Source organism: Bos javanicus, chromosome 15 (assembly GCF_032452875.1).
Source record: "Bos javanicus breed banteng chromosome 15, ARS-OSU_banteng_1.0, whole genome shotgun sequence".
Taxonomy (NCBI): domain Eukaryota; kingdom Metazoa; phylum Chordata; class Mammalia; order Artiodactyla; family Bovidae; genus Bos; species Bos javanicus.
The window spans coordinates 76,606,919-76,634,640 of record NC_083882.1 but is presented as its reverse complement, the minus strand read 5'-3'; the positions used below and the strand labels follow the sequence as shown (position 1 = coordinate 76,634,640).

General features: G+C 57.9%; 1 protein-coding gene across 11 annotated transcripts in view; it reads right to left on the bottom strand.

Annotated features, from left to right (window-relative positions):
- The window catches only part of DGKZ (diacylglycerol kinase zeta), a 43,865-nt gene that overhangs the window by 11,953 nt on the left and 4,190 nt on the right, over positions 1–27,722 (bottom strand). For 2 of the 11 annotated variants that reach the window (XM_061381314.1, XM_061381315.1), the window contains exons 1-2: positions 21,395–21,585; positions 276–384 (exon numbers count right to left, since the gene is read on the bottom strand). In XM_061381314.1, coding sequence (XP_061237298.1) covers positions 276–384; positions 21,395–21,570 — 285 coding nt within the window. In that variant the 5' untranslated portion in view covers positions 21,571–21,585. Of the gene's footprint in view, positions 1–275; positions 385–689; positions 1,455–2,742; positions 2,882–5,411; positions 6,727–18,795; positions 19,113–21,394; positions 21,586–27,722 lie in introns of those variants that run through there. The other 9 variants (XM_061381312.1, XM_061381313.1, XM_061381307.1 and 6 more) reach the window with 8 other exon arrangements.

The following is a 27,722-nucleotide window of genomic DNA, read 5'->3' as shown; positions in this document are numbered from 1 at the left end:
CCGGCTGTCTGTTGGGCTTAAGGCTTGGCTCAAACATGGCCTCCTGGTTAGTGCAGACCTGCTGCGCCCCATCTACTGTCCCTCTCCCAAGACAAACCTGCTCCAGCCCCCACAATCTACTTCGCTGCATCCTGTTTTCACCACTGTTGGCTTCAAGGCTTGGATCTGCCCTGACCCCACAGGTCCATGGGCTTCCCTTGCAGCCGCCCCCAGTACTTCCGACCCCCAGCGGGGAGCTGGTCCCCATAGACCCCTCCCAGCTCCAGGCCACTCACACTCCAGTCCACGGTGCTCCGGATCTGCCGCTCAGGCTCGCTGCACGGGGCCCCAGGAGCAGGAGGAGGGGGTGCCAGGTGCTGGAGGCCCGACTTGGTGATGGCTTTCCTGCGGAGGAGGAGACGGCTGAGGCCAGCTGGGCACGCAGCGCCCCTGCTTCCTTCCTCTCGCCTGGGATCTCTGCCTTCACCTTGACCTCAACCCTGGGTCAAGGCAGGGAGGGCAGAGGAGGCTCCCAGGAGAACCCCCGCCCCCTCCCGCCCAACTCTGAGAGGATCCCCGAGGAGACTGGACTCTCCTTGCTGCCCTGCTGGCTTCCGAGCCTGGCCCAGAGCTGCTGCCGAGCTGGGGACCCTCGGGCCAGCCCCCCCCGGAGGTCACACCACTGCCCTGCTGGCTGCAGCTATACCTACGCAAGCAGGGCACTCCAGGTCTGGGGTCCGGCTGACTTGCGCCGCAGGGCTACCTGCCGCCGGCGGCACAGCGGGCGCACGCGGGCGGGCATCCCGAGGCCGGCTGCGGTACCCGAGGCTCTTCGACCCCCTGGGGTGGGGTTCTGGCTCACGGGCCGCGGCTGGCTGAGGCGTCGGTAGTGACCGTGCAGGCCCCAGAGCCCGTGGTCTTTCACCACGTCTGCGGGCAGCAGCTGGGAGGAGGCCCGGCGCCGGCGCCAGCGCGGAACGGGCAGCAGGGGCAGCGCGCTGCGGGGCGGCGGTGGGGATGGCCCTGGGGTCCCGGAGCCCGGCTGGGCGGCGCTCGGCAACGCGACCCTCACATCCTCCTTCTGCAAGCCCTCCTCCTCTTCCATGCCCACGAGCCCAGCCAACAGCAGGGGTGCCACCAAAAGCTGGGGCCCCACCACGGCTGGCTGCGGCTGGGTGGGCACCTCCTCCACGGCAAAGCGGGGATTGCAGGCGGGGGGCGCGGTGCTGGAGCGCCGGCGGCGGCCGGGGCGCGGGGCCCCTACCCCACAGCCCAGGAGACAGCCCTGGAGCTGCGCGCTAGAGCGCCGCCGCTGTGCCAGCGAGGAGGAGGCCTGCCCCGCGGGCGAGCGGCGCCGGGCCTTGCTTGTGGGCAGCCCCACACCACTGGGCCGCCTCGGCCCCTCCCCTGGGCCAGGCGCCTTCCGCTGGAAGTGTCTCTTAATGAAGGTCTCCATGGCAGGGGCAGGCGGGTGGCTGTTGGGCACAGAGACCGGAAGAGTCAGGAGCCAGGCCAGGCCAGGCTCCATCCCAGGCCCAGGAGCCCAGTCTCAGCCTCTGCCCTTGGAGAAGGGACACTTGGGAGGAAATGGGGGTGTTCTGTGGCCTCTGAGCCCCTTAAACGGGGTGGGTGGGGTACCAGAAGACCCAGCAGGGAGCCCACACTCATCGCTGTTGGACGCCCTGGTGCTCCCCAATTCCACCCCCCTGCAGCCACAGGAGCAGTGGGGAGTGGGGCTGCCAGCTACCCTTCTGGGTTCCCCTGTCCAGGCACCAAGATCCACAAAGCTCTGGCCTTAAGGACTTCTAAGTCCTTTGCCTGAAGCTGATGGAAAGGAGAGAGAAAGGAAGCTGGGAGCCTGGAGTCAACCTAGACAGACTGCGGGGCTGTTGTTTAGCTGCTCAGCCTTGTGTGACTTTGCAACCGCATGGACTGCAGCACACTAGGCTTCCCTGTCCTTTATCATCTCCTGAAGCTTGCTCAAATTCATGCCCGTTGAGTCGGCGGTGCCATCCGACCATCTCACCCTGCCTTCTGTCTTTCCCAGCATCAGGGTCTTTTCTAGTGAGTCAGCTCTTTGCATCTCGTGGTCAAAGTACTGGACCTTCAGCTTCAGTATCACTCCTTCCAATGAATGTTCAGGGTTGATTTCCACAATCGATCACAGAAAACTAACCAAACTGATTACATGGATCACAGCCTTCTCTAGCTCAATGAAACTATAAGCCATGCCGTGTGGGGCCACCCAAGGCGGATGGGTCATGGTGGAGAGTTCTGACAAAACACGGTCCACTGTGGAAGGGGGAATGGCAAACCACTTCAGTATTCTTGCCTTGAGAACCCCACGAACAGTGTGAAAAGGCAAAAAGATAGGACACTGAGGGTCTGAGGGCAAGGTTTTTCCTCTCCTTGGGCAGGTTAGGCTTAGGTGTCCCTTCCTGAGACACTGCAGAAACCAAGCCATGGTAAGAAAATGAGGCTCTCTGAAGGGAAATTCAGCCCTGCCATGACCCCCAGACTTGGGGCCAGGCTGAGTGGCCCCAGAAAGGGAGAGGATCTGACATCTGCCTCGCGGGTGGAAGGCCGCTTGGAGCTCACCCCACCCCGCTGCCTGAGAACTGGAGAAGCAGATGCACAGGGCGGGGAGAGAAGCCACCAGAGGGACTTTGTGCGGGAAGCCGAAAGAGCCACGAGAGCGCCTCTGGGCTCTGTGGGTGCGCTCTGGCTCTGAGGGGCTGATGGTAAGCACTTCCCAGGCCTCACCTTTCTGAAGAGGCCAGGATGGACAACCCATGTACGACAGTGCTGGACGATGTCTGAAAACCTTCGTCTGGACGCTGAGGGAGCCCGTGAACTGCACCTTGACCTGGGGGCCAAGACCCGAAGCCCCAGCGCTCAGAATCCGAACACTAAGCTACCTGGAGCACCATCCTGCAGAGTCCCGGGGACCACGCTTGCTCGAGCCATCCTCCCTTGACCTGGTCCGAGCACGGGCTCCAATTCCTTCACCAGCTCACCTGCCTCGTCGCCCCGTCTACACAGGCTAAGGGGAGCACGTGCACTCTTACCTGCTCCTAACGGTGGGGAAAGGGCACAGAGCCTGGTGTGCTTCAAGGGGGCCATGCCTCCAGAGCACTTAAGGACATGTGTGTCCACCATCAGGTACTCCTGGGCTCTGGCAGCCACAGGGAGGTCTGAGTCACAGCCACGGGACCCCTGCCTGGGGCTGACAGGAGAGACACTTCTGTCAGCTGCAGGCCTGACAGCGTGGAGGAACGGCTTGAGGAATCCGGGCTGGGCTGCATAGCCAGCGCCTCCTCCTCCCCCTCCCACCTTGATTTGCTACTGCCCTGGTTGGCTTCCCTGGTGGCTCAGAAAGATCCCCAGGAGAGGAAATGGCGGCCCACTCCAGTACTCTTGCCTGGAAAATCCCATGGACAGAGGAGCCTGGTAGGTTACAGTCCATGGAGTTGCAAAGAGTCAGACATGACTGAGCGACTTCACTTCACTTGGGGGTCCGGGCAGGCAGCATTAGGCCAGGGCCTGGGATAGGTGCAGGAATACTGACATGGAGGCAGCCATGCCTGCAGAAGCAGTGTTGGGGGCTGCCGGGCTCCAGGGCTCGCTGTTTACGATTTGCCAGCCTCTGCAGGTGACAGGGAGGAGGGCAGAAGAGCTCCTGGTTTCCTTCCTAGAATCAATGCCGTCCCACCTGACATTTGCTGAGTGCCCACACACGTCAGGCAGTATACTAAGTCCTTGGCAAACATGTGCACTGTTTTATAAACCACAGCACCCTAAAGAATAGATACTGTATCATGCCTGGCTCCTGAAGAGAGATGGAGGAGATAACCAGCCCAAGGTGCACAGCTAGTCCTGGGGAGCCGGGGCTGGAACCCACCTCGACCCGAGGCAAAGCCTGGTCTGAGCTGGGACTAAGGTGCCTTAATGACAACAGTGGTCCACTTACCCATCGCCCACTACGTGACAAGCGCTTTCACTCGTCATCTCATTTGAGCCTACCTCCCTCCCCTGGGGCAGGTTACAGAGAGGAGGAAACCAGCTTGAGATCAGGCCCAGGCTCCAGGGTCACACGGCTGGCCACGGGCAGGAGCGGGACCTGAACTCAGGTCCGCCTGACGCAGGGTCTGCACTGCGACCAGCCAGAGGAGCCTGGAGGCCCAGCAGCCCGCTACCGCCGGGACCCTGGCTTGCCAGCTCTGTCCCAGGGTGTCAGCTTTCCCCGCCCGCCTGGTCAGGCCGCCCTGTGACAGCTGCCCAGCGTGGAGGAGATTAGTCACCCGAACACACCGCCTGATGCGAGTGTCACCCAGAAAACAAAGGCCACAGTCCCAGGGGGGAGGTGCGGCAGGCGCTCTGTGGGTGGCGGAGAGGGTGGACCCTGCCGGCTGCCTGGCCCAGGCCTGAGACAAGAAGGGCTGGGGGGCAGAGAGGCCTCGCGGCTCACCTGCCGCAGGACACGGGGGCGACTTAGAGGGGCTCCCCGCGCGCCTGGGTCACCGCCGGGCCCGGCCCCGGAGTCTCCCCAGTGGCCTCGTGGGGCGGTCACCACCAGCGGGGGCGGGCCGGGCCGGACCAGGCCGGTGCCGCGTGACCTGCAAAGCTGCTCCCTCTTGGGCCTCAGTTTCCTTGTTGGTCGGAGGAGGCCGTCAGCGGGCTGATCTGACGGTTTACGACCTGCTCTCCTCTAAGGCGACCACGCCTCTGCACTCCGACACCCCCTCCCCCCAGGCCCAGGCTTCCTGTTCCTCTGGTCGCCATAGAAACCTCTGTCCTCTGGTCAGCAAAGGCCTGACTCCTGACTTCCTATCTCGGCCCAGGCCTCTCCTGGGTCTGCTCTGAGGCCCTGCCGACTCTCAGGCCTGTCCCGGACTCTCCTCTGCCTGCGCCTGCAGCCTCTTCTCATGGCACAGCCCTGGGCGGCAGCTTCCTCTCACCTCACGCTCTGTCAGCTCCCACACACCACACTCAGTACGTGTAAAGGTCACCGGAGGAGGCCCCACAGGGTTCTGACACCGACAGCAGAGCACAAATGGCTGCCTCAGCCTCCTGGCCGGGGGCCCGGCGGGGGAAGCCTGTCACACCCGAAGGGGATGGGCTGGGAGAGGACTCGGGGGCCCCGTCGACGTCCAGCTGGCTGCTAGGAGCCTGGGGGGAGGACAAAGGGTCTGTGGGGAGACGGGCTCAGTGGTGGCTGGCTGGGCACCCTGGTGAACAGCAGACGGTGCGGCTGCAGATGGCTAGGCTCAGGCAGCTGCCGGGGCTGAGTGGACACAAGTGCCCCCGCTCCATCGGCTGCTGGCTAGAAAGGCCAGGACTCCTGATCGCCCAGTTAGACTGGCGCACGCTATGTTAGCTTCAAGCTTTGGAATCCTGTATCTGCCACTGCTTTCCTGGGCTGATCAACTAACCTTTTGGAGTCTCAATTTTCTCCTCTGCAAAACAGGGCTTAAACGACCTAGTCCAGAGGCTTTGACATGAGAGAGGTTCAGATGACATAATGGTACGAAGTACCTGATGACAGCCGGCAGAGAGGAGGGGCTTGGCAGGGCCTACATCCACAGCAGACACCTGGGCATGTGGATCGTGCCACCTACCAGAGTCTGTCTCTGCTCCCAGGGGGCTCAGTGGTAAAGAACCCGCCAGCCAAAGCAGGAGACCTAAGAAACGTGGGTTCGATCCCTGGGTTGGGAAGATCTCCTGGAGCAGGGCATGGCAACCCACTCCAGTATTCTTGCCTGCAGAATCCCATGGATGGAGGAGCCTGGTGGACTATAGTCCATGGGGTCATCAAAAGTCAGATACAACTGAGCATGCATGCACGGTGCAGGTAGGAGACCAGAAAGGGAAGCAGGAATAGCCAGGATGGCCACCACCCATCATATGAGGAACACAGCTTGGCAGCCTGGGATGCATGGGGGGTCTGCTCATGCTGGGATGAATGCCCTCTGCCCCTGGCACCAGACCGGGCCCCCAGGGACTGCTCTGCCTCTGGGGGTGCTCGCACAGGCCACCCTGTGGGATTCAGCCAGAGTGCCCATTCCACCCTGAGTGGGCCCCCCGCCCCGCGTCCTGCTGAGGCTGGCAACGGTGCACAGCGGTCATCTCCAGCAGCCCCACAGCAGGGCCTGTGGGTCAGAAGCCACCTTGGTGGCTCTGCTCCCACAGCACTGAGGCTGAGGTCGAGGGAAGGGGGTAGGGACGGCTGGAAGTGGGGCCTGCCTGGGGGCTGCTGAGGCAGGGTGCCCAGGCCTCCACTCACTAAGAAGAGACTGCCAAAACCAAACCGAAGCAAACTTCACAGTGCGAGAGGTGGGCCAGGGCTGCATGGTACGGGGGGCGACTACGCCAGTCATGTTTACCACGACGGGGTCTGCCCTGGCTCGGGGACAGCAGCTCAGACCCCCACCCCTTCCCATTCCCTTTCCATCAGCTCCAGGAGCCTGGTTTGGGGACAGCAGTGCCTGGGGGACCGCTGTGGGGGACCCCACAACCCCACCCCGACAGGTCCAAGAGGGTTAGGAAGCAGAAGGCAAGGGAGGGTTGAGGGAAGCCCCTTTGACCTGATCTGGAAGGCAGGGTGGCAGGCGGGAGGTGCCCTCAGGTGGCAGGCAGAGCGGGCGGGTGGGGGCCGGGGTCCCCGTGGGCAGGCGAGCCCCGCTGCACTGCTGCAGCGCCAGCTCCGGGCTGCCGGCCTCCGGCTGAGCAAGTCCTAGTTTGGAGAGCGAGCCGCTGAGGCTGCTCCTCTGCCCCCTCCCCCTCCCAACCCTCCTCCCCGCCCCCCAGCCTGAGACAGCCGTTATGAAAATAACCCGATTGGTAACCGACTGCACTTCCTCTCCCAGCAGAGCAAGCAGGCAGCGGCTGCTGGGCGGGCGGCCGGGCGGGCACACATGGGCACGAGCCTGGCTTCCCGGCTTCTCTTCCCAACGTCTCCAGAGGCTGGCAGGGCAACAGCCCTGGAGCCTCCCCTCCAGCCAGCCCGGTCACAAGCACAGCCCCTGTCTCAGCTCCAGGAAGGCAAGGGGGCTGGGGGGGTTAGACGTGGGGGGGTCACCATACACTCTCTAGCTCCCCATGAACAGGTTTTTCCGGGGTCTGGGGAAAGCATCTGAGACAGCTAAGCACCGGCCCCAGACAAAATAACCACAAAAACAAATATCTTGTGGAGTGTTTCACAACTTACAAAGCGCTTTTTCACAAGGATTACCAGACAGGAGGCTTGTAACCCCCGCTGTGCAAGTGACATTTCGGTCCCAGCTGAACCACCAGGGCACCTGAGGCTCAAGGAGGCCTGTCGTGCCCAGAGCTTGGAAGGGCTGATCCGGGCCTCGCAGCCCTGCCAGGGGCCTGTCAGGTCCAGAAGAAGCCAGGCCACGTTGCACCCACCCAGCCCAGCATGCCAACCCTCGGTTTACACCCCTGGCCCCCAGAATCTAGAGTACCAGCTCTCCAACATCCTGGTCCAAGGACCCTCTTACACTCTTACAAATTACTGAAGATTGCCAAAAGGTGTTCTTTGAGAGTTACAGCCATTAACGTTGACCGTATTAGCTTCTGTGGTGGCTAAGACTGGAGCCTCTGCCTGCAATGCAGGAGACCTGGGTTGGATTCCCAGGTTGGGAAGATTCCCCTGGAGAAGAGAATGGCAACCCACTCCAGTATTCTGGCCTGGAGAATTTCATGGACAGAGGCTACAGTCCATGGGGTTGCAAAGAGTGGGACATGACTGAGCAACTAACACTTTCACTTTTTCATATTAGAAATCAAAATTGAGAAATGTTTAAAATACTATTTATTCATTTAAAATATATTAAAATACTATTTAAAAACAATAAGCCCAGTATGTTAATATAAATAACAGACTTTTATGGAAAATAAGCTCTATCTTCCAAGACAAAAAACTAGCAAGAAGAGGGGCATGTTTTAATTTTGTAAATCTCTAACGTCTAGCTTAATAGAAGACATCTGGATCCTAATATCTGCCTCTGCAGGCAATCTGTTGTGATATGTTAATTTGGCTGAAGTATACAAAGAAAATTCTGCCTCACACTGACAATAAGAAAAGGAAAGAGTATTTTAATAGCCCTTTCAGGCAATTACAGATATTCTTCTCTGCTACTATACCAAAATACCACAAGTGGTCGTTTCTTAAAGGTTAGTGGCTATGTGGGATCCGAAATGTTATCAGTGAACTTTTCACTGGTCTATCTTGCATTTTGAATTTTGAAACATTAAGCACTGGTCACTGGAATATACTGGTTTACTGATTTAGGTGGATCTCCAGATACTGCAACGAGGTTTCCAAAATTCTAATTTTCGCTGAAAAGCTGAAATTTTATCAATAGCAACACTGTTTTTGAAGTGACAAGCTCACTGCATTCTTTTTTGAGAAAATGTCTGCTAAACATCCAAGTTTAAAGGGTTTTTGTCTGTCAGGTGTCCTTTCAAGCTAAAATGGTGCTCCTTAAAAAAAAAAAAAAAGTGACTAAAAGGGCCTGCAACTCAGTCATAAAAGTGCTTTTCAAGACAACCATCAAAGTTCGGTTTGCAGCAAAAGTGCCTCATGTGTATTTCACATTTCTTCACACAGTATTTTTTAAAATGTACACTCAAGGACCCAGGCTTTATAAAATTGATACATTTATGGCAATTTTTGGTGCTGTTGCCGTGAGTGTGAAGAATACAGTGGCTGTGGGTCTATGTTGGGGCCGCTGCCTTGGCATATGCCAGGGCTCCGGTGGTTTTACCGTTGCTTTTACACCACGTTTTACCACTGCTGCTTACCATGAATCCAATGCCAACACTGTGAAAAGGACATAAACCAGGGCAGCTTTGAAAGTAACATCATGAAAATAGTTTTGATCCCAACGATCCCCTGAAAGGGTCGAGGGCAACCCCCAGGACCATACTTTGGGAAGCCCTGATGCAGAATGAATCCTAACTCCAGTTACCCTAGCAAGCATGCTTCTGCAGTGCACCAGTAATGCAGCCTCCCATGCACCAGCACGGCCCTCGGTTCTACCCAAAGCTGTTCACTGCCCCCTTATCTGGTTGAGCTCGAGCTCACTGCTGTGTCCTGGCCCACGGCACACCTTCTGCCAGGAACACTGGTCTCCTTCCCCGCCCCGTATCACAATCCCACCTGCTCGCAGCTGCCCCAGCCAACAGGGCATCACTCCCACTGATGACTCCACGGTGCCCATCTGGCTGCCCTGCCACGGGACCCCGGGAGATCCTCACTCGCCCAGATCTGTCTGCCTCGTTCCTCCCACCCACGGGACAAGCCCCTGGCTGGGGGTCGGGAGAGGGCAGGGGCCAGGTCCAGTGCATCTGGGCATGCCCAGCACAGTGCCTAGCAGCGAGTGCAGTGCTCACCACTGATCAGCTGAGGAGGAAGGAACTGGGAATTCCGTGGGGGAGGGACCAGTTAAGGGAAGAGAAGGGCTTCCTCCACCTCAGGTACCGCACCCGAGGGCTGACCACAAAGGCTGGCTACTTCTCTTTGCTGGGCCCAAGCGGATGGTGGCAGCCTCTGTTTTTAGCAGCTGCCGCCCTCTCCTCTCCAGAGGACCCGGGCAGTGACAGCCGGGCTCCTCTCCAGAAGGGGTGCCAGTGCCCCCTCCATGCTCTCCAAGATGAGACCTGGCCTCAGGGTTTGGTGCCATGCAGTCACAAGGTGAGCATGTGGGCAAGGGGTGAGGGGAAGAAGACTGGCTGCCTCAGAGGTCGGGGGGCCAGGCCAGGACCCCAGCTCTGAGCTCCTTGCTGAACCATCCCCAGCCTCTCTCTCCTTTCATCCTGAGTCCCCGTCTCAGGGCCTGGCTCCTGGGAGGCCCTGGACAAACGTCTGTGGAATTAATGCCTGTCTCATTCCTTCAGAGCCTCCCCTCCAAGCCATCCTCCTGCTGGCACCAGACTTCACCTTCAAGTGCCCACCTATCTTTCAGTGGCTCTCTACTGCCAGGGAACAGAAAGCAGACCTGGGTCTGGCCGTCAACCGGCTTCTCAGCCTCCTCGCCCATTTCTCCTTCATACTTTTATTTAACAAATATGCATCTCACTATGTACCAGACACAGTCCTAGTGAGTGAAGCGAAATCGTTCAGTCATGTCCAACTCTTTGCGACCCCATGGACTGTAGCCTATCAGGCTCCTCCATCCATGGGATTTTCCAGGCAAGAGTGCTGGAGTGGATTGCCATTTCCTTCTCCAGGGGATCTTCCCGACCCAGGAATCGAACCCGGGTCTCCTGCATTGCAGGCAGGAGCCACCAGGGAAGCCCACGGTCCTAAGTGTTTTACAAATACTGTCTCTTTTCACTTCATAAAAAGTAATATTATCTACATTTTACAGACCAGGAAACTGAGGGACAAAGAGATTAAATAACTTGCCTGTGATGGAGCCAGTAAGGGGCAGGGTTAGAGTTCCAACCCAAAAGCCTGCTCTGGGTTTACGCTCTCAACCCCTCCCTCCACCTCTAGATGCTTCTGCCAGTCAGCGTGCGGGGGTCTCTTCCTGTCTGTCCGGGTGGCACTTGGCAGCCTCTCTGCCTGGGACACCCTTCCTTCCCTTCTGCTCAGCAAGCTCTCCTTCAGCTTTTCCCCTCTCCTTCTTTCAGAGCTGGCTCAGATACTGGCTCTGCCGGAACGTTCTCCCCAACTTCCTCTCCCGGGGGTTAGCTGCTCCCACGCTCAGGCCCTCCCTTGGTTATTCTGGGCCACTGGCGCTGGTTTACGACTCAGTATTCCCCACTAGCCCATGTGCCCCTGGGACCACGTTACTCCTAACTGCATCCCCAGGGTCCAGAAGCGCCGGACGTGGTTTGAAGAGTGAACGGAGGGGACAGCGAACGGTCCAGGCGCAGCCTCCTGGGTCAGGCTGAGAGGGCAGGGCTCTGGGCCGGCACAGTGTCCCAGTGGCCGGCCAGGTCCTGAGCCCTTTTCCTGCCAGTTGCTGCTGTGGGCTGAGCTCGTGTCTCAGAGGCACAGGGTGAAACTGATCCCCGATGGGGATGTCGATACGCCTCCCTCCACGCCTTGCCGAGAGACTTATGAAGCCCCTGCTGGCCCCCGCCTTCCTCTTCCTTGTGACTGGTCCCTCCTGTCGCCTTCTCCTGTGTCTGCAGCAGGCCGTCACTCCCCATCTGCTAGGAGCAGCATTCCACTCTTTATCCCTCATTCAAAATTTAACTCCTCTGAAATCTTCTGACCACGCTGCTTCTTCCTCCTTCATCTATGAGAAGATCTTAGAATCAGCTGTCAGCCTCCTGGGCCCCACTCTACTTTCCAGGCTTCCTGCACTCCATACAGAGTTGTTGTTGTTGTTTTCCTGCACCTACAATCTCCCTGAGAGGTTACCAGGGTCAAAGGTCTTTTCTGAGGATTTGGACTCAAAAGGTCCAGATGTATTCTTCCTCTGACTGGCTATGCAACCTCAAGCCAAGTCTCTTACCCTGGGTGGGCCTCAATTTCCCCAACAGATTAAGGGGGATAACACCATCTCGTCTTGCTCGGGGCACTACTGCAGACTTGAATGAAAAAGTGTTCATGGTAACCCATTCCTTGGTTTGCCAAAACTTTAAAGACAGAAAGTAACTCCAGAGGCCTAAAACTAAGAACACTCACTCTGGAGCACCATTTGGTTACAACTATCTAAGCGAATGTGGGTTCAATCCCTGGGTCGGGAAGATCCCTGGAGGAGGAAATGGCAACGCGCTCCAGTATTCTTGCCTGGGAAATCCCACAGACAGAGGAGCCTGGGGGGCTACAGTCCATGGGGTCACAAAGAGTCGACTGCGACCAAGGGACTAAACAACCACAACAGCAAATCAAAGCTGCAGACGCACCGCGCGACACGCACGCCGGTGGGCAGAGCACACAGGGAGCCCTGGGCCAGGGCCGTCTCTGAAGGATTACCTGCAATGGGAAAAAACCTGCCAACCACCTAAATGTCCATCAGCAGGAGACGGTAAATAAGCTGCTGGACAGTTACAAAAAGAATAGTATATAACAATTAAAGCAGGTTCACGCTAGAGCTCAGGTTTCAAGACAGTTAAATCTCCAAAACAATATGGAGGGGAAAATCTAAATTCAGAATATCAACGATACACCATTTTAACTCAAAAGGCAAAACCGTACCAAGCCGTACGACGTGTTGCTATGGATGCGTATATATGCGGGGAAAATATCTTAAAACAGGCACGAGAGTCTAAACACCCCAATCAGGGCTGTGGTTTCCTCTGGGGAGGGAGACAGGGACGCCTTCGTCTCTATCTACGGTATGTTGGTAAGATCTAGCCAAGCTAACTGGTAGGTGTTATTCTGTATAATTTCCTCGTGGCAAAAACTTAATGTTTTAAAAAATATTTTTATAAATTTTTTTACAGATTTTTTAATATATATATTAAGAAAAAAAAAAGACCCCCCCAGAGGGAGAACAGTTCCTGAGGGCTGCCCGGGTCCGTCCTGCAGGGATGGGTTTTGGCCGCGGCGTGGAACCCTGAGCGTGCCCCACGCTGCCTCACGGTAGGAAGCCCACGTCGGTGGGGCCGGAAGAGAGGTCTCCCCTGGAAGGGGAGGGCGAGCGGGTGACAGGCTGTCAGTGGGGTGTTTGTGTGGGCCAGGAGCAGGAACCAGCTTGCCCCCTTTCACAACCACCCCCGCTTCAGTAAAATGTCAGCAAGCTGGGGAAGGGCGGGTGGAGAGACAGGCAAGCTGTTAACCCGCGAGATGCTGGGGCGTGGGCGGTGCGGGCCCAGGCTCCTAGACAGCTATTTTGGCTCAGCCCTGGCAGGGGAGAGACCTCCGAGTGGGCGCTCGGAGCGGGTGCCCGGCCAGGCGCAAGCAAGGAGAGGTTCCAGAGTGGGGCGAGAGGGCTCGGGCCCCACCTCTCTCAGACCTCGCCCCAGGAGGCCTGGTGCACTCTGCTCTCCCGGGCCACAGGCCACTCACTGACCACCCCCCAGGGCTCCTTGAGTGTGTCCCTTGAGTCATCTGTTCCCTGCGCTCTGAAGGCCAGATGAAAGGCCCCAGGCTTGCTCCTCCACTCCGGACCCAGCCAGGGAGCCACAGGGCCTCCTACTTACAAACATGGTCTCTCCACCTGCGGGTCCGCCCGCCCCAGCCTGGCCTTGATCTCCCAGGAGTGAGGATCCTGGTGGCAGTTCTCCCGTGGGGCTGGGGCACAGACCACGCGGAGGTCTTACTCCACTCCCACGCAGGACAAAGATCTCTCGCTTTCAAGAAGCCCTCAAACCCCTTCTTAGACTCTACCAGTTTGGTGATGGGATAATAAAAGAATAGAAGTAGGGAGGGCCAGTATGTCCGAGGGCAGCCTGGTGTTTGGAAAGATACTTGGCTCTGGGCTCCAGCATAAACTGTGTGACCCTGGGCCAGGAGCCTTGATGGCCTCTCTGAGCCATGGGGTCTTGTATGTAAAATGGGAATGAAATCAACTACAAGTTTGTTGGGCGGATTACATGAAACGATGGACTTTCAACCTTCTGGTAACTGTGAATCACCGGAGAAGGACGAGCAAGCACATCCCTGGCGTCCAGGTTGGGGTGGGGGGGGCGGGCGTGCTTGTCTCCTCAGCCCTCCCCACTCCCCCAGGCCCCAGAGCCTCAGGTCGCCTCAGACCTGCTCTCCGCCACTGAACCCTGCCTCTGGGGTCTCAGCTAGGAAGGGGGCCAAAAAGATGGCAGGATGCGTGCTCCTCAGAGGCATCTGTGTGGTTGCTGCTCTGACCTGCCCCCTGCCACCCGAAACCACCTTCACAGGCTCCTGCCTATGAGACTGGAGTGCCAGGGGGGCCCTGGGCCGAGACCCCTGGGCGTGGGGAACCACACTGCAGCCCTGCGTGGGGCTTACACCTGAAGGGCCCCAGGGGCCCCACCCAAGCGGAGGTTCAGAGGCAGCAGTTTGGTGGGGGCACCCCCCGGAAATGCACCCTGATCTCGCCCAGGATGAGGGAGACGCTGAGCCTGGATGCAGGCGCGGGGGGTTCCCCACAGGCCCACCGAGAGAATCACTCAGGTGGCAGCGGGGAGGAGGCGAGGGCGGGCAGGCCAGAAGGTGCCAGATTGAGGGTCTCTCAGAAAGCGGAGAGGCCTCCGGGGTTCTGGCATGGGGTACAAACTGACATGATCCTGGCGTCAGGGGACCGGCACTGGAGGCCCAGATGACCCCTTGCTAGCTGTGAGACCTCAGCCTGGCCGCTGCCCTGGGCCTCGGTCTTCAGAGGCAGGGAGGGGGGTCGGGTCAGGTGACGTGGAGGCTCGCCCCCAGCCCGTCTCCTGCCACCTCCTGCCCAGCTGCGCCCTGGCGGCCAGAGTGTCAGCAGCAGGGGTCTCTGTGGGCCCACCCACAGGCCCGTGGCACCAGCCGAAAGCAGGCGAGGGGATGTCCCCATCATGCCCGGCCCTCGGTGGTAGCTGTCGCCCCCTTGTGTCACTCTGGCGACACTGCAGGAAAAAGGTCCCCTCGGCTTGAGGACCTGGGAACCTGCTTGCCTTGGTCAAGTGCCCACTCGCCTCCCACTCTGCTCGGGGGGTGACTGGTGGATCCTGGAGAGGGCTCCAAAAGCGGCGGAGGGCAGGCCTGGTTCTCCGTCTCCCAGGGCCACTAGGCCCTTCCCCTGTCCTTGCTGAGGAGGACACCCACTCTTGTGCTCTCTTTTGCCAAGTGACAGTCCCGGGTGGCTCTGCATCCTAGGATCTGACCTTTCTGGAGGACAGCATGGAGGGGAAAAAAGTGCCAAGAGCTGCCCACGCCCCTCCCCTGCCCATTAAGCCAGAGCTGCGTGTGTGGCAGCGGGGGAAGACCATGGGTGACACCCGCGCCCGGCCAGGCCAGCCCCCACTGGCACCCGGTGTTGGGTGGGGGAGTGGGCGGTCCCGGCCAGGCCAGCCCCCACTGGCACCCGGCGTTGGGTGGGGGAGTGGGCGGTCAGGTGAGCCGACCCGCAGTTCACATGCCAAGGCCCCTTTTTCTTCCCAAACCCAGGGGCCCTGGCTCACACCGGCCTCCCCTGGCCCCTGGGGCCACTCCCAGAATTAGCCTGAGCGAGACAAACCACTCAGAGAGGCGCCTTTTGCACCCAGACAGCCGGGCGCCAGAGTCCGGGCTCCTGCCTCTGAACGTGAGGCGTCCCTCAACACGTCCCTTCCGACCGTTGCAAAACCAACCCCAACTGGGGCTGCTGTTGCTCAGGCTGCCTGGCGGGCAGCCTCCGCCATCTGGACTCCAGGTTCACGCTCACTGGGCCCGGAGTGTGGCATCACCTCTAAATGGGGCCTATTGTCTCCGACTCATCCCACAGGTGTGCCTCCTGCCCTCCGGGAATGATTGACTTTAAGCAGGATAAAGGGCAGGGCGGGTACACCCCATGCTCGGGCTCCCATGGGCTCTGCGGGCTGAGGCTCCTTCCGTCTAGACGGGTGAATGGCCAGGTAATTTCTGATGCCCCTGGGGTGCCAAACCAGTTAATCCACCAGCTGTGTGACCTGCCCAGGGTCAGGCTGCTGGCATAGGGCCAGAAGCTGGAGGGCGTCCTCTGGAGGTGAGCCCTGGAAGAGGAGGAAGAGGAGGCAGTTAGCTTCCCTCCTACTTCCGACTGACCACCCCTCAGGCCAGGAGGCTGAAAGGTCAGAAGAGGAAAACCCAGATGCCCAGTACGGTGGGGCCTACACCTCCTCATAGGGAGAGGCTGATGGTTCCCAGCAAGGACAGGAAGACGTGGAATGGAGCTGGGGAGGAGCACGGCTCAGCCATGTGTCTTCCTGGGCTAAATAAAAAAGGAGATGTGGCACACTGCTCCCCAGCTTCCAGACGGTGAACCTGTGAGAGTGTGAGAGGCTGCGGTGGGCTTTAAGGGAAATGCCAAAGAGGCTGCCAGGCGGAGATCGTCCTCCTCCTGACCACACCAGAGATGGTAAACACGCAGCCCATGTACCTTCGCTACCCCTCCCAAGCCCACGGCGGAGTATTAGTGGATTCCAGACCTCTACCATCAAGCCAAGATCTGAAAGCTAGTGGATTCTAGACCTCTACCATCGAGCCAAGATCTGAAAGCTAGTGGATTCTAGACCTCTACCATCGAGCCAAGATCCAAATGCTAGTTGATTCTAGACCTCTACCATCGAGCCAGATCCAAATGCTAGGGGATTCCAGACCTCTACCACCAAGCCAAGGTCTGAATGCTAGTGGATTCTAGACCTCTACCATCGAGCCAAGATCGGAAGGCAGAAGACTCAGCGCAGCATCTGCAGCTACCACCAATCTATTCGCTATTCTCTCTCCCAGCCATGGTCTATTCGCGAAACGGGACCATTGGTCCCAAGGCCTGAAGTGTGTATGGGGCGGGGGGCAGAGAGGAGGAAAGCAAGGTGGGGGCTGATCATCACAGGGCGGAGGCCCAATGAGCAGCAAGAGCTGGGCTGAGGATGAGCTCAGCGCCTGAGGAAAGACGGCGGACTGGGTTCAGCTGGGGGCACTGGGGAGTTTCACCTGAGGCTGGCAACCAGAAAGAGGGCAGGACCAGGCGATACTGTCAAGAGGCGGTGCCACTGCAGTGCACCGTTCCCACTACCCGTCCCACCCTGCCTCCAGTCAGAGCAAGGGGACAGAGATCAGCCCCGGGAGACATCTGACTCTCTGACTCCAAGCCTGCCAGGAGGAAGTCTTTGCCCCCAGCTGCCCTCCCCCGACTCTACGGGGTTTTCCAAACACATTCATTTCTTTATGCCCGCTGCCCGAGCACAATGCTACCAGGCAGGGACACTCCTGCCATGCTTCCAGAGGGGCTGTTGCAGGTTCTTCTCATTCACTAACCTATCAGATCGCTTACCATCCCCAGAGGGACGTAATACGATGGCTCTCAAACTTGGAAGCACTTTAGAAACACTTGGCAAGTTGTAGAAAATGCCCAGTCCCACCTCCAGACCTGATGAGTCAGACATGCCCAAGTAAGAGCTAGGAATCTGTACTTCCTAAAGGTCCTGAGATCACTGTGACGTTCTGTTTGGTAGAGAGAAAAGGATGCGGGTTTTGGAATCAGACTAGAGTTCAAACTCTGTCTATGACTTTTAAACTTGCTGTGTGACTCTGGGCAAACTACTCATCTCTTTGAGCCTGTGTTCCTCTCATCTATAAAAATGGGAGAAGTTAATACCCATCCTGGTTATTTGAGAGACTGATGTAAAGGTACCGGTCGTTCTCCCGCTTCTTTTTCTTCCTCCTGAGGGGTTGCTGCTATGTGCGCAAGCCTGTGCCCTTCACGAGGGACGCAGCCACAGGCCAGAAGAGCCCGGCACTTGGTGCCCTGTGGGCAGGGACAGGAAGCCTCTGGCGGAGCCCCCCCCTCCGCCCTACGAGCCTGTGAACACTGGAGGCTACATCCTGCGGAGCTGGGTGTCAACTGCTCCCCCTTGCAGGGCTGTGGGTGACAAGACAGAGGCAGGAGTCGCTTTGCGCCCTTTCCCATTTGATGTGACACTGAAGCCTGCACGGTTTGCCAAGGGCCTACGGAGGGAGCTCCACCTGCCCGTGTGAGGATCCAGACCTGCAGGCTTGGCGAAACAGTGCAGAGGCAAAGAGCAGGGCCCTGGTTAGGGCAAGGCAGCCAAAGGGCGCAGGTCCGCATCACAGGGACGCCAACCTGTACAGGAAAAAGCTGCCCATGTTATTGGTGGGTGAGGTCACCCCTGGGGAAGGGGCAGGCCAAAGCTCGGGGCGTGAGGGGGCCCCAGTACCATGAAGCCTGGACAACTGAGGGCAAGCGAGCTGGAGGCCCTGGGCATACTCCAAGTGGTCAGAGTCCAATTTGAGTTGGCGCTGGGGTCCTGAGCTGATTGGCTGCAAGCTCCGCGGCGCTGGAGAAGGCCAGGGTAAGCCAGGAGAAAACCCAGGGAGCCAGGTGGCAGTACTCACTGGGCTCCACCTCCTCTCACCTTACACCCGGACTGCAGGGGCAGGAAGCGGCTCCCGGGCCAGCACACAGGCCCCGGGCCGCCTTCCACTCAATCTTTCCACACCCTCCCCCAGAGTCCTGGTCAAAGCCCTGTCACAGGCACAAGATGGTGACATTTGGCGCGCTGGGGGAGGGGGTGAGACGGAGCTTGAAAGAACCAGCACCCATCCCCTTCCCAGCAAGACTAGATGGGGGTAGGGGGGTATGTGCCTACTCCCCAGCAGAGGTTGTGGGCCTCCCTGCTAATTCAGAGCAGTGTAGAACAGGTGGTCAGACCACCCCCTACCCCAAAGAGCAGCTTAAAATGCCCAGCGATTAAATCGGCGACCAGGGCTGCGGGGACAGGCATGGGTCGTGACAGTACGATCCAGGAGACCACGTTCTGCGGATGCCATGCAGCGCGGTGGTAGGCAACCCAGCCACCCGGAGGACCAGGGTGACGACGACGACATGACTGCCCACCTCTCTGGGGCCAAGAGACTCAGAGGGCGCCCGGTTCCCATCAGTGCCAAGAAAAGGGAGCGTGACTAGTCGTGGGGGCCCGACCCGCTGGTGCCAGGGAGTTAGGTGATTCTGCCTCTGCTGGAGAGCTAGAAGCCGCCCCTGTCTCAGTACCCCAGAGAAAGCGCGCTGAGCTGCCGGTGCCAGAGAATGACACCCCCCACCCACCCGTTGACAGTGCCCGGACGCCAGGGGCGGAGCCCCCCATGCAGAGCCCAACGCCAAGACAGCCCAGATAGCCAGCGCGCGGGGATACCCCGCCCGGGTCAGCACCAGGTGGCCGAGGGATGCTTCCCGCCGCCGCCGCCGCCGCCGCCGCGCTCACCTGTGCCCGAAAAGCCGCAGCCCTGGGAAGCGCCGCTTGCTGAGACGCCGCGGCGCCTTGTCCGGCTCGGGACCCGCGTCGCGCTCGGAGCCGCTGGACGAGGCGGAGGCCGACTCGGAGTCGCTGCTCCGGGCCTCGGGGCTGCCGTCCCGCGGCTCCATCCGGCCCTAGCCCCGGCCGGCGGCGGGCCCGCGGGAGACGCCCATGCTGGGCCGGCGGCCGGGGCTCAGCACGCCGGCTCCTCAGCGCCCGCCTCGGCCATGGCGCGCGCTGACTCCGCCCGCCCCGCGCCGCGCGCCCCCGCGCCCCACGCCCAGGTGCCGGGGAAGCGGCCGCTGCGGCTCCAGGAAGTGCCGCCAGCTGCGGCCGCAGGACCCCGCATAGCTGGCCGGGCCGCTGCCTGCCCCGCCGCCGAGCACGCCCCCTCGGTTACGCGGCGGCGCCCGGCCCGCCGCGCCCTCTGCCGGCGGCCCGCCGAGACGCAAGCCGCCTGGGCCACCAGAAGGGCGGGGCGGGACCGAGAGGACGGGGGGGGTGGAGCCGCCGAGGCCACGCCCACGAGACCAAGCGGCTGCCCCGCCCACAAGCCCGAGCGGGTCCACCGCCCACGAGCCCGAGCGGCTGCCCCGCCCACTAGCCCGAGCGGGTGCGCCGCCCGGATCCGATCGAGTCTGCAGCTTGACACGCCCGCGCGGCGCGCGAACCCGGACACGCGCAACCTTGTTTTCTTCCTCTCAGCCCCCGCTCCCCCCGCCCCCACCGGACCACACACATGCTCACAAGTGAACACTCGCGAGGGGGGCTATCACCCCCTCCCTTCCCACGTCTACAGGGAGTAGACGCCTCTTTCGCACACCCGGTGCCTGTCACGGCCACTTACGGCAGCTCCACCCCTACTCGCTCGGCTCTCCGAAATCACGCCCACGGGAACAAAATTCACACGGCGCTCCCGGTACACACGGAAACAAACACGCCTCACACACGATCACGCTTACCCATTACTCAGTCGAACACTTCCCACCCCCAGTTTCTCACACTTAAGAGATTTTATACGAGAACCAAAGTCACTGAAGGACCCTGGCGCACACCAGTGACACGTTTGTTACCCAAATTCATCTTTCCACAGCTCTTCAAGGCTGTTTCTAACACTGTCACACTCCCGGTACATGGCACTTTCCCAACACAATATGCGATGGGACCTGTAGATCTCTTATGCCACAGGACTCACCTGCACGTCTCTTACACACACATAAATACGTACACAAAAGGAAGGACTGCACTGTCACTCCCCAACATACATGCTGTCAGCGAACACAAAGGTCTTTCTTGTATGCTCAAATATAACCCAGGACAATGGCTACATGTTGTTGCATCCCCCTTAAGTATATTTTGTGCATTTGTGCTCAGTCGCATCGAACAGTTTGTGACTTCATGGACTGTAGCCCATCAGGCTCCTCTGTCCACGGGATTTTTTCCAGGCAAGAATACTGGAGGGGGTTGCTAGTTCCTCCTCCAGTGGGTCTTCCTGACCCAGGGATCGAACCCGTGTCTCCTGTGACTCCTACCTTGCCAGGTGGATTCTTTAGCACTGAGTCACCTGGGCTTCCCTCCATATACCTTACTCACCCAGAAATATACCTCACAGACATACAAACACAGCCCCTCAGACAGCGAAGTGTGTCCCCTTCTAGAGATGAGGAAAACCGTTGGAACCAGAGCAGTCACCTGTGGTTGGCAAGGCCAGCACACACACACTTGGGAATCAGCAGCTCAGGGGCTGCCTCTGATAGCTCCTGCAGGGCTGACGGGAGGAGGCCAGGCGGCTGGAGAGTATGGTCTTCTCCCTCCAGCACTGCCACCCTGATGCCCATATGAGGTGCCCGCTGTTTCTGTTAGCACTCCTCTCTGCAAAGCCACATCCTGTGTCACTTCACTTTCACCCTCTCTGGGGTTCTGGCAGCCCATTTTCCAGCCTCAGCCAGCTACATATAGCCAGTGCTGGGAGCTGTGACATGTGGGCAAGCCTGCCGTTTGGAACCAACAGTCACCATCCTGAAGCTCAGAACCTTCTCCTGGCTTCCTTCAAGTTTCCTCCTGACCTGGACCAGGTATGGGGTACCACCCCCTGGAGTGCTCCCACCAGCAGCAGGTGCCACAGCGGCAGTGAAATCCCCCAGGGGGCTGGACATGGTCCTCCTCGGGTGCCTGGGACCCTTTGGGAAAGTTTCCCAATGGCTCTGACGGACCTCTGAGCGGGGAGATCAGAGGCAGCTAAGACCCTGTTGATTCTGTGCAAGACATGCACAGCCACATTCCTGTGGGGGCTTCTCTTCCCAGATCCCATTGCTGTTAGCTCCCTCGACTCCGCCTTCTGCAAGCTCAGCCCCCTGCCACACCGCCCCCCAGCAATTCAAACATCAGAGCCCCTCTTACGCTGCCAAGAAGCCCTCTGTCCTTTTCTGAGCCTCTGCAGAGCCACTGGACACAGGGAGAGAGGTAACCCCACTTCTGCGGACTCCCCCACCCCAGATAAAAGACTCATGGACGGATTGAGAGCCAAAGGTCCTCATGCCCATTCTCAGGCCGCCCAAGTACCTACTGAGACTGGGGGACCTCGGCTGGGATCTGTGGGACGTCCCAGGAGCGGTAGCGCCACATCTGTCTCAGAGCCCCGGGCCGCTCCCCTTCTTCGGTCGCCAGAAGCTCCGCGGGGCCCAGAGCTGCAGCCTCATCGCAGCCTCCCCCAGTACTGCGGCCGGCCCCCCGTGCGCTCATCCTGCCCGGCGACTCTCTTCCTCTTTCGGCACTTCCTGACCCGGGGGCCCTGCGAGAGGCCAGCCGGCTGCCCCAGAGAGGACCACAGGCCTCACAGACGCCTTCCGCTGGCCAGGGCAGGAGGCTGGCGGGCGAGAAGGGCTTGCGAGCCCGAGAGGGCGAGAGGCAGGTGAGGACAAGCCCAGCCCAGCAGCCGAGAGACAATACCAAGTCAGAGGCTGCCAGGCAGCCGGCAGGCTTGCCCAGGCTGGGATCTGAACCTCGGCCCCGGTCTGGCCTCCCTCTCTGCCTAACAGCTCCGATCTTCACCTTTTGGTCCTGCCGAGGCCACCCACTTCATCGCCACCACCAGGTGCCCTGTGCCCAGCCTGCACGCAGCTCTGTCTCCACTCAGCCCTGTGAGCACCACACCGCCTAACACAGGATCAGGCATACAGAATGTGGCGGAGTTTCCAGGACTGGAACTAGAAGATGTGGTCCTACATCCTGTTTCTTCCCCTTACCGGCTGTGTACCCTGGTCCGAGAGGTCTGTCTCTCCAAGTTCACCTGAAATCCTTTTAGGAATAAGGTAGGGAATAGACTAGGGAACACGCGTGTCAGGGAGCTTTTTTGAGCCTTGATTTTCTTATCTGTAACGTGGAAGGGGGCACTGGTAATAACTAAGCTCGTGGAGTTTTTTGTTGCTGTCGTTTCGTCGGTAAGTTGCGTCCGACTCTTTGCGACCCCATAGGCTATAGCCCATCAGGCTCCTCTGTTTGTGGGATTTCCCAGGCAAGAATACCAGAGTGGGTTGCCATTTCCTTCTGCAGGGAATCTTCCCGACCCAGGGATTGAACCTGCATTTCTTAGTTTTAGGAGGATTAAATAAGAGGCAAAAGGGTTTATAAATTAATTCATTCAATAAACAGTTACTGAGTGTCTTCTGTGCATCAGGCTCTGTATCAGACTAGACAGCAGGGTGCAAGGAACGAGCGCTCTAACCTCATGTTGCTTAAATTCTATTCTAAACAAATCCCATATGAAAGAATGGCAGGTGACAAGATGAGATGAGCTACAGAGAAAAATGAAGCCAAGGTGAAGGGGGAAGAGGAGGATAATGGAGATGCTATTTAGGGAGGGGGACTGGGAAGGCCTCCCTGAAGAGGTAACGGTCGAGAACAGATTCAAATGAACTGAGAGAGCAAATGGTGTGACTACCTGGCAGAACAGCAGTCCAGGTGGAAGGAGCAGTCAGAGCAAAGGCCCTTTGAGCAGGAATGTACTGGATGTGTCTAAAGAACAGCAAAACGGCCACACTGGGTGGACGTTGAGGCCGTTTCTGAGAATTTGCTAAATAAATAGTAAGGCGTGCACTTACTCTTTATTATTAGGGTTGGTTCTGGGGTGGAAATCATACCTTCCTCAAGCACTCTTTCAATCACGCTGCTCTATAATTAGTTCTTCAGCTCTATATGTGTTTGTTACCCCAGAAAGGCTGTAAATTTCTCGAGGACAGAAACGGTGTCAGTTCAGTTCAGTTCAATAAATATCGACACTACAGAACCTGCAGACACAGGAAACGTACACCGTGCCCTTCCAACCCTTAGAAACCTCATCTGGGGACTTCCTTGGTGCTCCGGTGGCTAAGACTCTGTGCTCCTGATGCAGGGGGCCAGGGTTTGATCCCTGGTCAGGGAACTGGATCTCACATGTCAGAACTAAAATTCTGCGTGCCGCAACGAAGACCCGATACAGCCAAATACATAAGTAAACAAATATTAATTAAAAAAAAAAAAGAAACCTCCGTCTGGTGCTGTAATCACCTTGTGGCCCTCATGACTGGAACTTAATATTTCTCATTAACTATTTGTTTCATAAATCACGCTATGTCATGAATAAGTAATACTTGGTAATAATAATAATGATAAATAGCTAATATTTCTTGGACATTACTGTGCCCCAAACCTTTGAATTCCTGCGACAACCTTATGACATAGATCTTGTTATTTACCCCCTTTGACTGATGGGGAACCTGAGGCACAGAGCGGCTAAGCTCATTTGTCCAAGGGGACCCAGCCTGTGAGTGGTAGAAATAAGACTTCCACCCCTGAGTCGGTGCTTGTGAAAAAGACATCCTCTTGTCCCTCTGGGGTTGGGGACAGAACCAGGTAATGCCGCTGAGTCTTGGCACCCCCTTTCCCAGGGCTTCTACCTCCAGCCCATCTTCCTGCCTCGATCAAGGCAGGTCCTGTGTGCCGTAAAGCCCCAACAGAGACTCTGCCAGCCAGGCCAAGGCCTGTACTAGAAGGAGGCTGTTGCAGGGCCTTGTCTTCACCCCCCACCCCCCAGGGATTCTGGAAGTAGCTTGAACAGTTAAACAGAGGAAATGGGGCTGGGCTTGTTTTCAGTGAGGCTTCTGGCAGCCCTGGAGCAGCAGAGAGCAGGAAATGTGACTCCTGGAGGGGGGAAGCCAGGCAGGCTGGGGACTCTGAGAGGCAGAGCAGCCTGGCGGTGGACCACGGCCCCCTTGGGCTTGTACTCACTGAAGCTGTTGGTGCTTTGCAGGTGGGGTGGGGAGGACGAGGCTGGAAGGGACAGGTGCACAGGGCCGGGGAGAATGCCCTTGGCAGTTCCTGGGACAAGGTGTGCCAGCACTGGGGATCTGGGGACCCCTCAGAATCCACGCAGATACTCACAGGAAGAGGAATCTGGGTAAGAAAATTATTCTGGGCTTGGTTGAGGCCCCAGAGGATGGGGTGTTCTACTTTCCATGGCCTGGATGAGCAAGTGGGAGCTGGGGAAAAGAAATGTACCAGGGCACCAAACACTTAAGCCACGATCTGGACAGCCTCTGCTCTCAAAACCAGCCAAGCCAACCTCCTTGGCCTGACCTTCAGGGCTCCTTATGTTCTGGTTCCTTTCGTTTTGGCCTCTTGGTCCAAGTTTTCCCTGCAGAGATTTTGCTCTCAGCTCACACCATGCTGGTGCCTGCCTCTCAGTAAGTACTCAGTAAGCATTTTTTCCCTCTTTCTTCACACTTCCTTTAACACGCTGCCCTCACCCCGCCACTCCATTCTGCTTCCCTTGCCCCATCTGCCCGTAGAGCTTGGCCAATCTGAACCTCCATCTTGCAAAACCCCGGTCCCCAAAGCAAAACAAAAAAACGGGAAGGTGGAAAGAGTCGGGTCAAACCCCAGCCCTTGCTGTGCAATGGTGGGCAAATCACTTAACATCTCTGGGTTGGACCAGACGGTTTCTAAGATCTTGTCCAGCTCTGACAGTTTCATCTGAATCTCCTTCCCTGATCTTCAGGTTTCCACTCATTCATTCATTCATATGACACATATTTTATAAAGACCTACTAAGTGAAAGGGGACGACAGAGGATGAGATGGTTGGATGGCATCACCGACGCGATGGACGTGAGTTTGAATAAACTCTAGGAGTTGGTGATGGACAGGGAGGCCTGGCGTGCTGCAGTCCATGGGGTCGCAGAGAGTCAGACACGACTGAGCAACTGAACTGAAGTGTCGAATGCTGTTTTAGAGTCAGTCCTCCTACCTAACTGATGTCCCTCTGACACTCATCTTTTTTTTTCCCCCAGATACTCCTCCATTATATGACCTTTTCTGCATATGAAGTCTTATCTCCTTACAGGATTCCTGACCCCAGTGTTGCTTCTGGCTCCATGCTGGATGCATAGGATGTGCTTAGTAACTTCCTATGGAAGTTGAAATGAGCTGAATATAGGAGCCCAACAAGCGGAGCAGAGGGAGGGAGCTGGCTTCCTGTTTGCTTGAGTGGCTGTGGTGAGACATGGGGGATTTTTGGAGCCCATGTCCCTTCCCGCCAGCTAAGTCTGTGATCCAGGTACCTGGTGGAGTCCTTGGGAGCAAGCTAGAGCCCCAAAGCACCTGCTGAGCCACAGAGGAGACAGATGTACCTGAGCTGGGCTGCAGGTGCTGCTGGTTACTGACAGATGGAATTTTGATTAGGCTCCTTCTGGGTAGCCTCATTAAAGTCATGTGTGGGAGGAAATCTGGAGGAGGGCCTGGGGGCCCTTTCCCTCTGGGGCAAGAGAGCTGTGAATATAGCGCGGGTACCTCCAGAGTCATGGGTGGTCCCTCAAACCACGATCCCTCTTGGAAACTGTCCTTCAGCACGTCCCAGGTCCCCAGGCTGGGGGAGGGGGGCGCAGGGAAGGGGAGAGGAGCCTGAATGTCTGTCCCCTGCTTGGGGTTAGCTGGATCTGCCCTCAGGAGCTTCCTGCTGCTTCCAGCTTGGATGGTAGCACCAGACCTCCCAGGGCAAGATAAGCAGGCCCTTCAAGCTTCTCATCCCCATCTGTTGGATCACAAGCTCTGATTGCAGAACTACCTTCCAGCCCCCACCCCTCTGCTTTGATCCCTCCCAGGGATCTGTGCACTTAGTACAGAGCCAGGAGGAAAGCTCCCTAAGGATGAATGTCCAGGCCTTGGGAGCCTGCAAAGGGCTTTGGAGTGAAACTGACCTGAGTCTGGATTCTGGCTCTCCCAGTTACTGACTGGGGGACCTTAGCACATTGCTTAACGACTCTGAGGCTCAGTTTCTCATCTGAAAGATGCTGCCCAGCGGTCCTCGGATTCTCCCTCACTCTATGAATCCTGATTAGCTTTCCTTCCCCAAACATCCATAGGCCAAGAACCCTGGTTAAGCACAGAGGGGCCCAGCAGAAAACAAATCTGTTCCCAATGCGTTCTCTACCCACTTTGGGCATCCTCGAAGACACGTTTCCTCCCTAGCCTGTGCTAACCTTGTCTTTGAGACCTGGATCCTTGAGGGCTTCTCTCAATGCTCTGATCTGCAATGGCACTGGTAGAAGTGAAAATGAGACTCCAGCCCAGGCTTCCTGATGCCTTTTCAGCAGCACAGCAGAGAAGAACCTGTTCCAATGGCTCTGCTGGAACTGGTCTTCCCAACTCCCCTCCAGAAAGGCCGCTGGTGCGAGAGGTGGGGGACATGGGATGCTGAGGGGGCCTGTCTCAAGCACCCTGAGCCAAAATAGGGTCTGATAAGGCCCACTTTCTGGAATCCCAATCCTGACACAGCTGCCTTCTCGATAAGCCTGGCCCCACCTCTGGGCACAGCCCTCCCTGCCGGCCTTTGACTCACTAGTCAGCAAGAACCTCGGGTCCCTGAGGGGAGGAAGGAGTTCCGGGCTGGGCCTGGGCCCCCGCCCTTCCCAAAGGAAGGAAAATGATAGACCCCCCAGCTTCCGGCTTCCTCTGGCAGTGGGCCCCCTCCTCCAGCTCCAGCTCAGCTCTCTGCCCCCGGTTTTTGCATTTTTAATTCAGGACAGAATGTGATCTCTTGCAGCTCCTTGCTTTATCCTGTTGCTATTTAAATTACAAATCGGCCCCATCTCCCTGTCACTCTTGGGTTATTTTTAGCTTCTGGTAAATAGCAGCAGGGAGAGTCGGATCAGGTGCCCCTCCCTCAGGAGCTTTGTACCCGCAGTCCCGTGCCCACAGCAGGGGGCACCCTCCCCTGCCAGCTGGCGCCCCGGGGCTCTTCCCCGAGCCTCTCTGTAGAGGCGGAGGGGGCAGGGGGAGGACTGCAGTCTGGGGACATGCACGCATGCTCAGGCTTTACTCTTGCACTCAGTTGCTCAGTGATCTCCGACTCTTTGTGACCCCATGGACAATAGCCCTCCAGGCTCCTCTGTCCATGGGAGTCTCCAGGCAAGAATACTGGAGGGGGTTGCCATTTCCTCCTCCAGGAGATCTTCCCGACCCAGGGATCAAACCCGCATCTCTTGTGTCTCCTGCATCGGCAGGTGGATTCTTTACCACTAGCACTAGCTGGGAAGCCCTCCCTTTGTTGAACTCTTTCTCCCAGGTCTCACCAAGCATCCATCACTCCAGGCCAACTTTGTTCAGGGACCTTCCTGGCCTGCCCTGCACCCCCAACCCACAAGGAGATCCAGCTAGAGAGAGTAGAAGATCTAACTTGCTTCTCACTCCTGCTAAAAGTCAGGAACTTTACACGTCTTATTTCATCTTGCCAGCTACCTTCTGGAACAGGTATTACTGTTCCCATTTTCCATAGAGGAAATGAGGTCAGAGGTGAAAGTGACTTACTCAGCTAGGAAGGGGCAGAGCTGGAATTCGAACCCAGGTTTCTCTGACCCTGAA